Consider the following 17,156-nt stretch of genomic DNA (forward strand, 5'->3'; position numbering starts at 1 on the left):
AATAGATGTTCAAACTACAATAATTATTGACAGTTTTATGTGAAATAATACAACAAAAATAGATTTATAAATAATTATTGAAAATATATCTATAAAAAATACAATAAATAATTACTGAAAATACAATAAATATTAATTTTAGTATATATAAATATATAATGAACATACACTATTATTGTAAAATTATTACTAATAAATATTATTTTTTGAAAGCTATTTTTTACAACCATTAATTGATATAAGTGAAATTAGTTATTTACAAAATTATTTAGTTATTTTGATAATATTTTTATTTCAATAAATAATTACTGAAAATACAATAAATATTAATTTCAGTACATATAAATATATAATGAATATACACTATTATTGTAAACCGAACAAAACTGAACTGACCCAACCATATTAATATGATTTTTTAGTCTAAAATATTAATATTTTATATTTTAAATATATTTTTTTAATACTAGAAAGTGGAATGTTTCTCATATTTCTTAGTCTGAAATATATTATATCATAAATCTAATTCCCTTTTAATTTATTTTTTACTAATACCATTGTGATTTATTAAATTTAATTTTAATTTTGAAGTTAAATCTTTTGAACAAACAAACCAAATCGAAAATAGACCCAAATTGATACAACCCGAGTTGATGGGTTTCCACTAATGATCGGTCAGTTATGGGTGACAAACTCCCAACCTGACCAAGTCCATTTGGTAGGCAAAGTAGCTTGCAACCAAATTGAACCAATCCTTGAATACTACTAACTTCAAATAAATTAATAGTTTAATCTCTAATAGTTATTGAAAATTTATAGAAAAAATACACAATTATTTAAAATAAATTTATAATGAAAATACATCAAATTAGTCAACAGATAATGTAATCTCAAACAATAGTTTAATCTCTAAAAAATATTAATCAATAAATTATAAAAAATACATAATTACTAAAAATAAATTTATAACAAAAATACAATAAATTAAATTTCAAAAGTTAAATAATAGATGTTCAATCTACAATAATATTGACAGTTTTATGTTAAATAACACAACAAAAATAGAATTATAAATAATTATTGAAAACATATCTATCAAAAATACAATAAATAATAACTGAAAATACAATAAATATAAATTTTAGAATATATAAATATATAATGAATATACACTATTATTGTAAAATTATTACTAATAAATATTATTTTTTTGAAAGCTATTTTTTTATAATCATTAATTGATATAAGTGAAATTAGTTATTTACAATATTATTTAGTTATTTAAATAATACTTTATTTCAATAAATAATTACTGAAAATACAATAAACAATAATTTTAGTACACATAAATATATAATGAATATACACTATTATTGTAAAATTATTACTAATAAATATGAATTTTTGAAAGTTATTTTTTATAATCATTAATCAACATAAGTGAAATTAGTTATTTAAATAATATTGTTATTTCAATTTATAAAATATTAATTAGTTATTAGATTTAATAATCCACAAAATTATAATTAGTAATATTAGTATCTAATTTGTTATTGATTTTGTAAAATATTAAATTATTATTAATATGAATATTATGAAATCTACTATAATTATTTTTCTACTTTTAAGAAATTTTTTAAATTTATTACATGTTTTTGTTATTTTAACTATTTAAAATTTAGTCATGTTAACTATTTAAATAAAATGTAAAATATCTAAAAATTCATTATTTGAATTTTATTTAATTTAAAGTTATTACATAATTTTAAATAATTTATTATATAAATATTTAGCTATATTTATTGTTTTATTATTTAATATATTTAATTGTTGAAATATTTAAAAAAAATAATTTTTAATATTAATTTTTAATTATTTTAAGAACATTTAAATTGAATAATTCATAAAATTATATTTTTTATTGTTACTACGTAATTCCATGATGAATTTTATAAAAATATAGTATTATTAATAATATGAATATTATTAAATCTTATTATAATTAATTTTGTGTTTTGAATAAATATTTTAAAGTTAGTATATAATTTTGTTATAATATTTAAATAATTCTGAAAATCTTTAATTGACACATTTTGTTAGATAGATGTAGATAAAAAGTGGGGGAAAGGATAAACAGGAATTAGAGATAGTTTAGGAGAGAATCTTTCTACTAAATTAGAGATAATTTAAGAGATAAGTAGGGGTTAGAGATAATTTAAGAGATAAATAGGAATTAGAGACAATTTAGGAGAAAGTGGGGGAAAGTGGATAATTATGTGGAATTAAACCTATCTTATAAAAGCAAATCTCTCTTTCTTTATGGTTATTAGAAATAGTTAAACATATCTTATTTCCTTATTGGTTTAATGGATAATTATGTGGAATTAAAAAATAAAAAATTCAAAAAAAAAAACAGAAAATCAGGAAGGGGTATGATGTGTGTGTGTGTGTTATTTTTTATATGTATAATAATAAAAAAATTATATGTACAATTTTTTTATTTTTTATAAATGGTTGAGACTCACAATAGAACTCAAGATGAGCTGAACTCAAATGTATAACTTTTTAAGTCAAGCTGAACTCAAGCTCAAATCTCTAATTTAAATCAAACTCTATTATGATAGTTTTAGCAAGCCAAGCTTGAATCCACCCCTATTTGGGCTAAGTGAGTTTTGAACCCAATTCGAAAAGTCAAGCTGCATTTAAATTCTTCTGTTTTTCTCATGAGCTGGGTTAGATCGAAGCCAATCCCAAAAGTGATCCTTACACAAAAGATAATCCTAAAAGTCATGCTACGCAGAAAGTTGGGGTAGGGTTAACATTAAAAAATAAAAATAGAAATCAGCATATACTTTTTGTTTGGATTGGAAACAGATTAAGAATTATATGGGCGTAAGTAGCAAGAAAATAATGATTTAAGTAATTTCTTTTATATTTGATGTAATGGAAAACATAGGAGAAATGAACTATATATGCACAAATTCGATCAGATATATAACAAAATACATCTGTAGGAAACTTTTGACAGTTCCCTGAAGCGCATTAATTGTAGACTTTGTACTCTTTGAATCTCCTTCTATGTTAAAATGTCAAGTCTCTAACGATCTAACCACCAATTTGTGGGAGCATACACAATATTCTCATTTTTGCTACCGCTATTGAAGTTTATCCAACTGACTTCCAAGCTACCTTTTTATCAACTCACCACTAGAGTTTCTAGCAATGCATCTAAAAGCACATATGTATTATCAATTTTTTGTGCATTTTAATTTATTTTTATTACATTATTTATAGGGAGAAATCCATTTTATCCTCTGTATATTTCCAATCCTAAGCCAAATGAGGGATGGCTCAGTATGTTAGCTGGTTTGTTCCATCAGATGTGCGGATTCAAATCCTGCTAACTACCACTGAGTGAGGATAAATAAAAAATATGTGACTCTGCTGGAATCTGGTCATTGATGAGGATCCACACTTGTTGGGCTGATTGGCACTTAATAAAAATATGATGTGAATCCTCTACATCGCCACAGAAAAGGCAATTGAATCTTTTTTCAAATGGCTTATTTTAGAAGACCAACAATAGGATAGTGGTTATAACAATATATATGGCATTAAACAGAACCAAATGGCGAGACAGGGTTCATGCAACCCACCCCATGGTTGGATAAGGCTTGCATCATGTAGATAATGATGGTACAAGGTCATCTTTAACGATAACACCAAAAAAAAAAAAAAAAAACTAACTAGTTAGACTGATCAATGATGCTGGTAATTAGATCCTATAAAATAGCTTTTTATAGGTTTAAAGCGGTGTTTGATCGATAGTGCTTATTTATACTATATTATAAAGTGATTAGGTCCTACATCAGCCGTCCTCTCTTTCTCCCATTCTTCCTTCTCTCTTCTCTCTTTAAACATCTCTCTTTTCTCTCTTACCCCTTTTCAATCTTCTCCTGAATGCCCTATCAATACCCCTATTTTCTATCTCTCTACTTCCCTTAAGTTTTTTTTTTTTTTTATTATGAAAAAAAAAATGTTATTATTTCCTATTTTTCTTCTTTCTTTGGCTAAAAGTCATCCTAAAATATCTTCCACTCCTAAAACCTCTCCTTAACTATTGCATTAGAATTTTTGTCAATCAGGTTCTTATGGTTGTCTACCTCTCCTCTCCCTAAACCTCTCAAAATTCCTAATTTATTGCTCTCACTCTTATTCTCTTTCCTCCTTTTAAACTTAACTTTTCAAAATTACTTAATAAACTCTTTCCTAATTCCTAAAATATTGCTAATAACTAAGTTTTTTTGTTAGACTCTTAACTAGTCTCCACCTCCCTACTTCTAATAAAGATACATGTTATATATACTTGACTACTTTTGTCTCCGGGTCGCGGGCTAGATCATTCTATATGTGTATATGTGTGCAAATACATATATTATTAATAAATAGTATATAATTATATCTTACATATAATATATGTATTATTTTATATTTAGTTTATATTTTTTAATTCAATTTTTAATTGTAAAAAATATTAAAAATTGTGATTCAAGGCCAAAAACGGGGTTTTCATAAAAATAGTGAGGCAAGACACCCATTACACCTTGGAACACATAGATCTTGAAAGGTTACCCAAAATCAAGTGTGCAAACGTAACCTAGTAAGGGTTGAATGGGTCAATGGTTGAACCATTTAGATTTTATCAAAAAAAAAAAAAGTTTCAACAACAGAACCAAACCTAAAATCAAAATTAGGTGACAAGTCTAATTAAAAACACTGGTATCGGTTTGGAGTAGTATAAGTATTTTATAATGGAATAACAATACAAGACGAGCCAGAAACGTAATAAGCATATTTTCAATAAACACTTATAAAAAGCCCAAATTTTCGGTTTTCGGTTACCTCAAAATGGGCTTATTATCTTGCAAAGGGTGCATATTAAGCTTTTCTTTTTAGCAAAACACATAAATGCTGATTGGTGTGCCGACCTCTAATAAGTGTTGTTAGCACTCCCAAGTCCAAAGGAGGGACGACTAAGTGGATTTCTGAGTAATGGGTATATGGATATTAAGGATTGATGTAAAATATGAGTGTGTGTGTGTGTGACGTGGTGATTGTGAATATAATCAAACGTCAATAGACAATTTATCCATTTGACCAAGACGGTCCAATCAGTTGGCTAAATCATGCAGCCGACCTTATTCACCTACCGCTCAAGGCACAATTTCTGTTGTATGAATAGTTTGATAACAACATCAAAATAGAAAGTAGTAAGAGGCCAAGCTTTCATTCAACACGCAACCGACTTGATGGACCGCACTGGCTTCAGAATCAGAGCTCACATTATGGGGGTGTATTTGTGTGTGTCGAAGTCGGAGTGGAACAACAAATTTCACCTATTCTTCTGAGACCGACGGGCGGGGGGTTGATGGATCGATCGACGGCGAGTCGGAGATGTGTTTGTCAAATAAACCACATATTGTTTCTTCTTCAAGGCCAAGGCTGCACGGTTCCAATAAAGGCGTCAATGTTGAACGTTGCATTACACACCGTGTGTTTGAAAATTAATGTTTCCAACTGGTTCACTTGGTAATTAGGTGCCTCATGCCTGGCTGATTGTAGCCAATCTCCGGATTGATTTTCGCTTTCATAGATAGATTGGGTGCGGGGCCATGCCATCCAAAAATAAGAGCCAGACGAAAAGCAACGTGTAGGCGTGTAGCATGCTGGCCGGTCGCCGGTGAAAGCAATATGTCTTCCTGATTTCCTAATTCCTCTACGAATATGATAGATATTATTTATTCAGTGTATTAGAACCATCTGGTGATTGGAGGACGATTTCGCGCAGCTTCTCTCCTTGTTCTTTTACATTTTTGCCCATCTGGCTGAGATAATAATGTGAGGCTAGCTGATTGTATTAGCTGAGTATTCATATTTTCTATTTCTTGGATATATAAGTTGTGGTCTGTAATTACTTGTTCTTGAATTCTCATCTTTTCAGAACAATTAAAGGAACAGAATCGGAATAGGAATATAATGGCCCATTTCGATTTTAATTGTTTGGTCGTGTAAAATCAGAATTCCCATATCTGGCGGAATGGTATTTTCCCATTTGATCAGGGAAAGACCATTTCTTCCCTCTCCTTTGGATTTGGATTGAAATTCCATTTCAGTTTATTCCAATTTTTATTTCAATTTCTATCTGACTTAAATAGATTATGAGAAATTAAAGCAGTATATATGATTATATGCGTTTGTCTTGGCGTTTTATGATGCTGTGTACATTTGTTTCTCTTTTTCTGATTACAGAATCTAAGCCACTTTCCAAGAAAGACTGAAAGAGCATCAGCAAAAAAGTAAGGGTTCATTAATGAGATTACATTAATTAATTTTTGTTCTAGCAGGTAATAGATATTAATGTATTTGAAATATTAATTATGTATGTAATTTTTCCCTCAACCACTTTGCTCTCCTCCCAAATTACCCACCAGGAACCTCTACACACAGAGACACTCCAGAGACGACTAGAAAGAATCAATGCAATGAGGAGGATTTTTCGTAAGAAAGAAGGAACTTTTATTTTATGGGATGTATTACGTACTCATCGATCGATACGTGTTGTTTTAGTAACAAAGCATCTCGATGGAGCAAATTTATCCGATGGCAGTAGTACTGTACTACCAGTTACACCACTTACCTGCAGACTCGTGTTTGGTGTATTAATATTTCTGATGATGATTCTTAATTATCCTCTTTTCACCCAATTGTCTTCAAAATTAAGTCTACCAGCAGCTACTAGCTAGCTGTAGACGGTATCTAAAGCGAATCCCATCCCACATCCACATTTGCGTGGTGGTGTGTCAGTGTCTCTCAGAAGGAGCCACTGGTTCTAGACAAGAATACTGCCTGTGTTAGAGAAATCCATGCACATACCACATACAACGTCGGATAAAGTTGTGAATAGAATCCAAATTTGGACATTAGAAAGAGACACCTCACGTGCACTCTCCCTTGTTCAATCAAAATGCCACAACCATTCTCTCTCTCTCTCTCTATATTTCTTTGTATGGCTATCAATTCAATTCAATTGACTTGTTAACTGTCCCCAAGCACAACTGCACAACTTAGAGAAGAGGGAAAGGGTGGGTCCAAGTGATAACCCTAGCCTTGAGAGTTTTTCAGGATAGAGGTATGCGTATTCTTTCAGGGATTGATGAGAGATAGGACAACAATAACCATTACTGCACAAAGACAGAACGAAGCAAATATATATCCTGCTAATATTATATTATACAAATTTATCTTTGATATATTTGGGTGGATGGTAACAATAATTCTCTCTCTCTCTCTCTCTCTCTATATATATATATTAAAGAAACATCCACCAAAAAAGGAAGATAAGAAGTCCATATTGTTCAAAGCGATGAATCTTTAGCTCTCAATAATAATCTCCAACGTCAACGTGGGATATCCAATAATTAACCAAAGATTATATGCTGACTAAGGACTTGAAGATTCCTTCAAACTTGAAAAACTGCACAGAGAGGAATAATATTTGATCCAGTCATATATGAAAGAATAATCTAGCTAGCTAGGTCTCTTTTGAACGACATATCCTTCTGTCAATTGTAGAAGATATAGACCATTCATTCATGAATCACAATCACATGCAGGGTAAGGAGTACTCCCACAGTCCGATAAGGAGTCCCCCAATCCCAATCCCAGTCCCAATCTCAACCCCAACCCCAATGAGAGAGAAGGAGATCACGATCTAGATGCTCATCAGTAGCTAGTAATGTTAATTAGCTTTACCACAATCTACAAGCATCTCCAACATGCATCCTAAAAGGTTCTTCTCTATCCATCGGAATCGGAATCTTGGGGACAGTTTCTCTGTAAAGTGTATGTGGATATATATGTTCTCTTTTCTCAATTCAAAATTAACCAATGGTCAGCGTACAAGCTCATTACTATATATATATATATATATATATATATACACGTATGTATGTTTCTCTTGTTTCATTTCTTCTGCCCTCCATTCAATATAATTCAGTAGAGGATTCGAGGGAGGTCGTGAAAGCATCAGGTGGTGAAAAGCATATTGTTAAGAAGCTTAATGCATTTTCTCAGAGCTAACGACTCTAGAATGAAGAACATACAATGAATAGCACCCAGAAAGCAGGGGGAAGTAATGGGGATAGGCATGCATTATAATTAGGCAATGGCAAAAGAAGAAGAATCAGTTAAAAGTTGACAGACCTAGTATCCAAACTCGGAAAACGAACTATCCACTTGGCAAGCGCACTTCGCACATGGATAATTCGGTGAAGTTTAAGGGAAAATATTTGAAGCAAAGGAAACAAATTATTAAAGAACTACAGGGAGAGATTTTTGTTCGAGAGACGGCTTTTTTGAAGGAACCAACACTACTCATGTCCCCTTCCATTTTCCTATGTTGCTTTCTGTACATGTACTGTTTCCTTGTTTTTTCATTTATACCCTTCTCAAATAGTAAGTCTGTAAAGAGTATGACCTCACCTCCCTCATTTTACCTATTAACTTACTGTATGTGACCCCTGTAGACTGTAGTTTGGGTGGGGCCGGAGTTGAGTAACATACTCATCCCACCCCTCCCCTCAAAAAAGTCTAATTTACTCTTTTTTTTGGGCACCTTTTCGTACATAATAATAAAAACATTAATTTATTTCTGTCCTAATTCAAGTTTTTCGATTTGTAAAATTTCGACTATATTTTGCGACAAGAAAAATTAAGTGGCCAGTTGTGTAATTAGCAGTTAAAACGCATTAATACACCCCTACACGCCAAGGTTTTCAAACCGCCGTTGACCTGGACGGTTGGACCGTTCCACTCGGGAACTGTCCAGGCAACTGGTTCGTTTTACCCCAAATTTGGTTTTAGTTAAAACTGTTGAAAAAATCAATAATCTGTTGATTTGGGCAGTCGAATTATCAATTCGTTGATCTGTTCAACGATTTTTTACCGCTTTTTATTTTTAATTATTTATATATATTATAGATTTATTTATTAGAACAGGCCATCCGTTGGTCAGACCGTCGACCCAGAAACCAGTGGCTAGAATGGTTCTAAAACATTGCCTATAAGATTTGTTCTTTATCACAATGGGACCCTCGTTCCAGTACTCCTTTTTACATCTTTCTTATGAAATGTTTCAAATGAGAACTTTTTTAATCCTACAATTATAAGAACAGACATAAAAGAACATAGTTATCGTTGTCCAAACATTTCCTAATAAAAGAAATGGTCATTTATTAAAACACCTCTTATCGTTTCATAAATTTATCTTATAGTTTGTGTTTTATTAAAACATCCCCTATAGTTCACAATCAATTTACTTAACGGAAAAGTACAGACAGGCCCAATGCAAATTTATGATTTTCACTCTAGAGCTATAAACATTCAAAATGTCAACAACCCACACTCTATGCATCAACTCCCGCCCGTAATTGGCATCAATTCCGAGCTGGCACTACCCCAACAGTACTTTGGACCTACAAATTCTGACCCTGGGCTGAATCGTCATTCTTCCATTCTAATCAACCTTCCAATAGATTAAAATAAAAAATGACAGTTTTAACTCTAACATCCATTAATTCAAATAAATTTAATCAAAAGAAACTAAAAAAAATGCCATTTTTGCTCCTAGTAAAACACAGACACCTACTCTATCTTTCTCTATTTTGTCAATTTTGTTTTCTATACAAAAAAAGTGTTGGGTACTTTTTGTAATAAACAACTTTGAACATTTTCTACTCAGTTTAATGGTACTTTTGGAATAAACAACCATAGGTCTATGCCCTTTGAACATTTTATATTTTGTTTAGATAGTCATATTACTATTTTCAGATGGCCAAACAAATACTTCTTACTGAAAGATCAATTAAACAAATACTATAAGAAGTGTTTTAGTAAAAAAACAAAATATAAGATAGGTGTTAAAAATCTATTAAATGACCCTTAAAAGAAATATATAGAAACCCATGTCACTATAACAGAAAGGCAAATGAGTGTATAATACGGTGGAGAAAAATCAGACGATGATGATGATGATATATAGTGAGCAAAAAGTAAAAATGGTTGAAACTTAACTAATATGATTACAAATTGCACCATTGTCCTTAATAAAATGAAATGAAAGAGAAAGAAATATATAGTTCTGCATGTATTAAAAAGTTAGTGCAGCAATAAAAGAACTTTATATCAATTACATCAGCTGTCAAACTCTCGGATCATTGATTAATTTAATGATTTTTGATCAAATACCAAATTTAAGTAAAATGGAATCAATCATCTAAACAGTTTTCGGTCTAAACGATCTAACTGTTGGGATCAACAACAGTTCGAAAACATTGTTACAAAAAGATAATATCTGCAATTAAATTAAATTCCTCGGATTAATTAAGGTATGCACACATTATATGCTACTGACCATACCAACGTATTCAATATATTATCAATTTATAGCAACCAATAAATAAAAAAAAATTATTATTGAAAAGAAGGTAGCGCAGTAATTGTTTACTGTATATATGTCATTCCGTATTTCCGTGTGAAAGGAAAGATTAATAAATTAAAAGATTGTGAAAAAACTAATCGATTCGCTTTCACCCTTTTAAGATATTTTTTGTATTTTTAATTATATTTACGTATTGATACTTTTTTATATAGATACTGATAAATAATTTAATAATATTATATGAATCCAATTGATGAAAATATGCATCCATAAGGCTAATGTAATTGTCAGACCTGTTACTTTTTATTTTTATATTGTCGGAGTTTGGTAGGTTTTAGTAGTCATCATCATCAAATCCATTTTTTTTTTCTAATATTTGGTTTCACCAATTGTAATCATCATCATCGTCATCAAACTTGAACCATACTTTGATAATACTAAAATAAGAAGGCAATATGAATGTAAATAAATAAATAGACTTATCAGGTCTGGTAATGAAAATATGGCATCAGTTTGATTAAAAGGCACAAAGTCTCTACCCCACCCTAATCCAATTATTTTTGAGTTTTGTAAGTAGGTGTTTGGGAAAACGTATAATGTTTGATTAATCATTTTTTTTGAAAAAAATTTCATAGACTATGTCTCAGAAATTGGAAAAGATGTAATTTGAGACAACATCTGTTTTAGCATTTTTTTCCCATTTTTTTACTAGGGATAAGTATACTGCAGTCTATCTCAGAATTTTAAATTAAACTGCAGATTTACAATAATTGAAAATTATAAATACCTCCACTGTAACACCTACCTGCCCGTGAATTGTGTGGTGGAGTTAGGATTTTTGGTGGAAGACTGAACAGTAAAAAACCCTTCTGACATGACATTGAAAAACGTCTATAACAACATTAGCAATGGTATCAAATAAAAATATCTAAGAAAGTGTCTTTAAAAAAAAACAACATGCTTTTTCAGCGCCTTTTTCTATGTAAACACCAGCAGGAAACGCCATTGTTTCAAAAAAAAAAAAAGAGTAAATGCATTTAATTACAGTAATTCTTCTTTTTTGGGTCAGGGGATCATCACATATCTTCAATTCCCAATAGCGGCCCCAACTTGTATGGATTTATACCAGTAATCCAAACATGAAATGAAATTGCCCATTGGCCTTTGAAAGATGAGAGAAAACCCCTTTTCCCCTAATTTTTTGGGGTTTTATAGTTCAGTCCACCCTTATAAATCTTAACCCCACCGGGCAGGATGCGTTTTATATTGATGGGGCTACAGAGAAAGATTGACAGGTATGAGATGGATTGACCAGTTCCCATCCCCAGCTGTCCTTGTGGCTAAAATAGCAAGGGAATCTATACAGTTGAGCAATCTCACCAAATCTTTTACGGTTTGTTGACCAACATGGTAAGCGCGTTCATACTTCATAAAGATCATATGTCATGGCTTGTTTTGGTTAGAATTTAGAATTGGGAAGTTGGAATGGTGCCTATTACTCATAAAACTAAATCGAAATTTAAAGCAAATATGGCATCTATAATCTCTCTCTTCTCTCTCTCTCTCGGGTTAGGGTTACACTAGTAATATATATATATATATTATTTTGACTAAAGCACCCTTTAATCATTAAGGTTCTGAAAGAATATCTATATCTATATGCGTACATCCAAGTTGTTCCTTCCTTTCATCAACTACATACATCCATGTTTATCCAAATCCGAGTAATAATTTAAATAAAACAAAGATGATAAAAGGGAGAAGAAAAGTTGCTCTACATTTGTACTTGTTAACTAGCTGTTTGTTAGTTTGCTTTTAACTTGTTAAGTTGTTACCACTAAACATGGTTGGAGTGGCTATTGTTGTGTTGTGGAGCCCAGCTTAAGATATTAATGCAAGCTACAATTCCTGGGGAAGAAGGTTGTGATACGTGGCTGAGAGTTAGGCACCACTGCAGCATGCGGCGACCCTCAGTAGCGATACATGCCAATTCTCTTCTTCCCGGCCCCTTCTATATTTCTTCTTTACTGTCTTGTCTTTACTATCTAACTCTATATTTGCTTCACTATATAATATCATAATTATCAACAAATTACAATTCAACTTGAATTTTATTACACGCTTGACCCGATTCACTTAACCATTTCCCCTCTTGGATTGTCACTAGTAATTGTGAGCCTCGTCCGGTTCAATTTGGTTTGACCCACAGAATTAATCTCCTTCCAACTTCCAATTTGTAACTGTGGAAGTCAGTAGCAATGAGATTCTTCTGCTTTTTCAAATTGTCGGATTGAGAGAGAGGGAGAGGGTGTTGGGTATAGGTATAGAAAGAGAGAGAGAGCGCACAACATCTATCTATTCTAATCCGAAAAAGAAGGTTATCTTTCTTTTCTTCCTCCAAATATATTGCTTACTTTATTTAACTCCAATGTGTATAGTATCCGGAATCTAAATTCTCTCGTCTTTAGATAGAAAGGGGTGAAGATTAAAGAAGGCCCATTTCGTTTGACCCGACAATTAAGATAAAATAGATAAGGTCGTTTCCCCACTTGTTCCTTCTCTCTCACTTCGCATTCACCATCACCAACTACAGTTGACTGTAGAACAGAAGGACGGATGACTAATCAAATCAGATCAGGGAAGAAGGGGGTGCTATTATCCATTGGCATAAACGTGGCTGTAAAGTGTTGGAAGTTGAGCGGGAGGTCCACTTGGCGGGAATGGTGGACCCACGTCTCGCTCATCCGTTCGGTTGGGATTCCGTTGAAGGGGGGAGAGAGAGAGAGATGTTGATTAATGATTATAATGAGGAAGAGAAGATTTTAGAGAGAAGAGAGAGGAGAGGGAATCCGATAGATATAGAAATCGTCGGCGAGCGAAAATCCTCGAAACCAAAGAAAATAGTAAGGTTCTTTAAATGACGGCACATGGGCGGCACGCCGGGGCCGTCTTTTTTGGGTTATAAATTCTTGAGAGACGGTCTCGGCTTCTCGTCACTCTCCACTTGTCTGCATCCTCACTCACGTGCTTTCTTTCTCTGCTCTGCTTCTCTGCTTTCTTTTTGTTTCTCCACAAATCTTATCTTGTTTCCTTGATTTGGCTTTTCTGGGACCGGCGGTTAGTTGGAGATATCAATTAAGTTTTCTGGGGTTAGTTTTGTTTGTTGGTTGAGAAAGAAAGTAATACAGAGAACAATAAAGAGACATGGATGGTAGGAAGCAAGTAACTTCTTCTTCTTCTTCGTTTCCTTCAGACCTTTTCGGTGCCAATAACTCCTCTTCCTCTTCATCGTCGGGAATCTTTGGGTCTGTTTTTTCAGCGTCATCCACGGTATTGTGTTGTTCTTATCGTTTTTCTTCCATTACTTTTTTGTTTGGGCTTATCCGATTTGTCTGCGATCATTCGACCCATTGTGGACGATTTTAGAAAAGCAAGAGTTTGATTTGCATTTACTCATTCTGTTCCCTTATAGTTTGCATGTCGTAGCCATTTTGTTCTCTGGGTGTCTTGAACCTCGTGATCTCCAGATGAAATCTCTGGAGGGTGGGAAGGAAAGGGATATGGTTACTTTCTATTGAATGATTTCGATCTGTTAGCAAAGAAAAGGGGTAAGGAGAGTGTATTTGGGTTGATTAAGCAGCCCATTTAGAACGGACGGATTCTTTCCGCGCTTGTTTATTGTGCTGTCCCATGTTACTTTGTAATGTAATTGATGATCCTTCCAATGTGTTACTCTTCTTTGTCATTGTGGGTATTTCAGTTTTATTTCCACATGTTGCTCTCACAAGTGCTGCTTTTCTTTGGTATAGAGTATAGACTATATTAAGAACTTCCCCCCTTTTTTCTTCTTCTTTTTTTTTTTTTTCTATTTTGCGGGCTAAATTTCTCTATTTATGCTTTTCTGATTTCAGGTGGTGGGCAAGGAGTCTTCAAACTCTGAATTGATTGGTTCGTCGAGGAAACAGGAATCTGCAAGTCAGTTCTGGAACACCAAACAGGGAGTCCCAGGTATGAAACCTACGCTTCAATTGCTCTTGCATGCTCCTCTATATATGAAACTTTTCCGAAGAGATTCTTTTGGATTGGCTTCCCTAGTCCCTACCATTAAAGATGCTTGTTTGTTCGGAATTGTGTAACTTTGTTTTCATGCATTTTTGAAACGGGCTACATGGTTCAAATCTAGTACAAGTTCCATAAATTTCATCCATACTCTGTTTTTAAGAGGTTTACGTGGTTTCGGGACCTTTTTAAATGCTTTTGCAATGTTCAAAATTTATTTCATTTTATGAGTCACCTCTTCGGAAGTTTCATGTACTTTTCCCCCATTGTAAGTGAGAGTTGGTTACCTTAAAACATCGCCCAAGTTATCCAATCAAGCGCTCATTCGGTTCCTGTAGATTTAGACATAAATTATCTCTTGGGTTCATTTATGCCGCAACTTTCTAGCTTCATTCTTTGACTCTAAAAAACTTGGAACTTCAACAAGTAATTTTTTTCATTTGAACTGCAACTATGTGTTTCTTAATGAGCCCTTTTGTTTAAAACATTGTTGCTCTTCGCTACTTAAACTAACCCCGGATGATAATATGTTTTTCCTTTTCCCATTTCCTTTCTGAGTATGCATACTTTTATATCCTCTGACCTTCAGAAATCATTAACCTCTGGGCAACATTTCCTGAACGTACATGTACTCTCTTGTCAGGAAAATATGCCGACAACAGGGAAGGCCACGGCCATGGCATTCTGAACAAGGACAGGAATTCTATTTACCAGGGTGAGACAGTAGAACCATGTTGTCTCAGCTCGTCTCTTTATTATGGTGGCCAGGAAGTTTATACCCAATCTTCAAGCAGCCGAGTCTCCGAATCAAAACCTATTGTGAGTATATCTTTAAATCCCTCCAATTATTTTTGCAAAACTTTAGCCATGATTGATAGAGTCACTTTGAGCAAGTGACTCACCAGTCATCACTTTGGACCATCATTGATGGGGCAGTAACCCGAGATAAGCGGTATCCAAACCATGCATCTCGTCAATATCGAGTAAACGATAGAATTTTATCTTTTTTTGCATTTGGAGAAGTTCACAAATCAGGCTCCTAGAGATCCCTCTAGTTGGTCAAATACTTGAAGTGTGCCCCACTGAGGAGAGTAGTCAAATATGGATGGCCTGAGATGTATAGGAACATTGTCTTTTCCCCGTCCAGTACTTCTGTTTGTATCTTCTTTAGTTACCTTTGATTCAAAAAAAAAAAGTCTGTAAGCTACAGATGCTGAAATCTTTCACCAATGGAAATATTAAGGTATAATAAGCTTAGTAGTAGTGAGTCTCCTGTCTCTTGAATAGAGTTACCCTTTTTCCACTACGCTAGCTAGGATTTGTACAAGTAATGTCATCCAGTTATCACAGTTAGTGTTACAAATTTGCCTTTTATTGGCTCAAGTCAGGATCTAATATACTAGTGTTTACAACTTTGTGTTATATCAGTTCAAGAAAGATGGGGAGGATGATCCAAATGGAAACAATTTAAACAGTGCTTCAAGAGGGAATTGGTGGCAAGGTATGATTGTCATAGATGAAAACAAAAGATGCTATGTGAGCCATGCTAAGTTGCTAACTTCGCATCTCTGACTTGACTTTTTCTCAGGATCACTCTATTACTAAAGCCTTGTCTTCCAGAGAATGTTTTTTTCTGCATCTACATACTAAGGTCTGCTCAACTCTTAAGTAGTTTTGTTTAATTTAGTTTCTACAACAAAGGAGTTATCTCGCCCTTTTCTAACATCTTTCTTAATTTCATTTGTTTCTACAACAAATGAAATTTTTCTCCCTCTCGTCATGATGAGGCATATTTTTAAATCTTGAGGGGCTTTACAGAAAAAATTATGAGTACATGAGCCTTGGTTTGTCATCTTTGATGTGGGGTGACGACAAAAACCTGTTTCTTAGAGTAGTGTCCAACTGATAATTTTTACTCATGTATTTCTGTTGCGTTCTTTGCAGGAACTAAAAAATGGTTTGGCAGTGGTTTGGGATCTGCCATTTGTATATGGAAGAAATATGGTATAGATATATAGTTAGTCTGGTGTGGACAGAATTTCCAATGGGTTTGTTTTTTGCTTTTCCCAGTCGGATAGTATAGGAGAAAACCTTTGTCTAGTTTGATTTTGTTTTTATACTAGTAGCTTACTTGGGAGAGATGGTTAGGTTAGGGATGCTATGTAACGTCTATCTCCCAGTGTTTTCTGACCACATCTGGAAGTGGAAGTTGGCTAGCCTAATCTTCCTTCTGTATATGATAGCTGGTCTATGTTACCTGGCTTTTCAATTCCAACAAGATGTGTAGCTATGAAAAGTATATATGTTGTGGGCCTCTTTTCCTTTACAGCTTGTGTGAAAAAAAAATTTAAAAGATATTCTGATAGATACATATCTAACTCTTGTTTCCATTTCTGTGTGTATTATTGTATTATTTGATCATATGTAGAAATGGGGCATTTCAAGAGAAAATAATTGATTCTGGAAGGAAAATTGATCTGGAAAGCAGGAGGGGATGTGCTGTCGCCTGTCAGATGGGAAAGTATCCTGACGCTAAGCCTCCTCTTCTCCCCACCCCCCACATGCATTGACTTGAATCCGACCGGATGACAGTTTTACT

The 17,156-nt window shown here is 33.1% G+C and overlaps 1 protein-coding gene across 2 annotated transcripts; it reads left to right on the top strand.

Annotated features, from left to right (window-relative positions):
* The first annotated feature begins 13,049 nt into the window (after positions 1–13,049).
* LOC148868823 (uncharacterized) lies at positions 13,050–16,944 on the top strand. 2 transcript variants are annotated; one of them, XM_088969571.1, is made up of 6 exons: positions 13,050–13,828; positions 14,410–14,506; positions 15,201–15,376; positions 15,986–16,058; positions 16,146–16,208; positions 16,502–16,944. In XM_088969571.1, the coding sequence occupies exons 1-5, from the start codon at positions 13,703–13,705 to the stop codon at positions 16,160–16,162; spliced, it is 489 nt and encodes a 162-aa protein (XP_088825697.1). In that variant the 5' UTR covers positions 13,050–13,702; the 3' UTR covers positions 16,163–16,208; positions 16,502–16,944. The 2 variants fall into 2 exon arrangements, with proteins under 2 accessions (XP_088825697.1, XP_088825696.1); XM_088969570.1 differs by having other exon boundaries at positions 13,158–13,401.
* Positions 16,945–17,156: the final 212 nt, after the last annotated feature.

Source organism: Nelumbo lutea, chromosome 2 (assembly GCF_056320005.1).
Source record: "Nelumbo lutea isolate HS-2025 chromosome 2, American lotus-T2T, whole genome shotgun sequence".
Lineage (NCBI taxonomy): Eukaryota > Viridiplantae > Streptophyta > Magnoliopsida > Proteales > Nelumbonaceae > Nelumbo > Nelumbo lutea.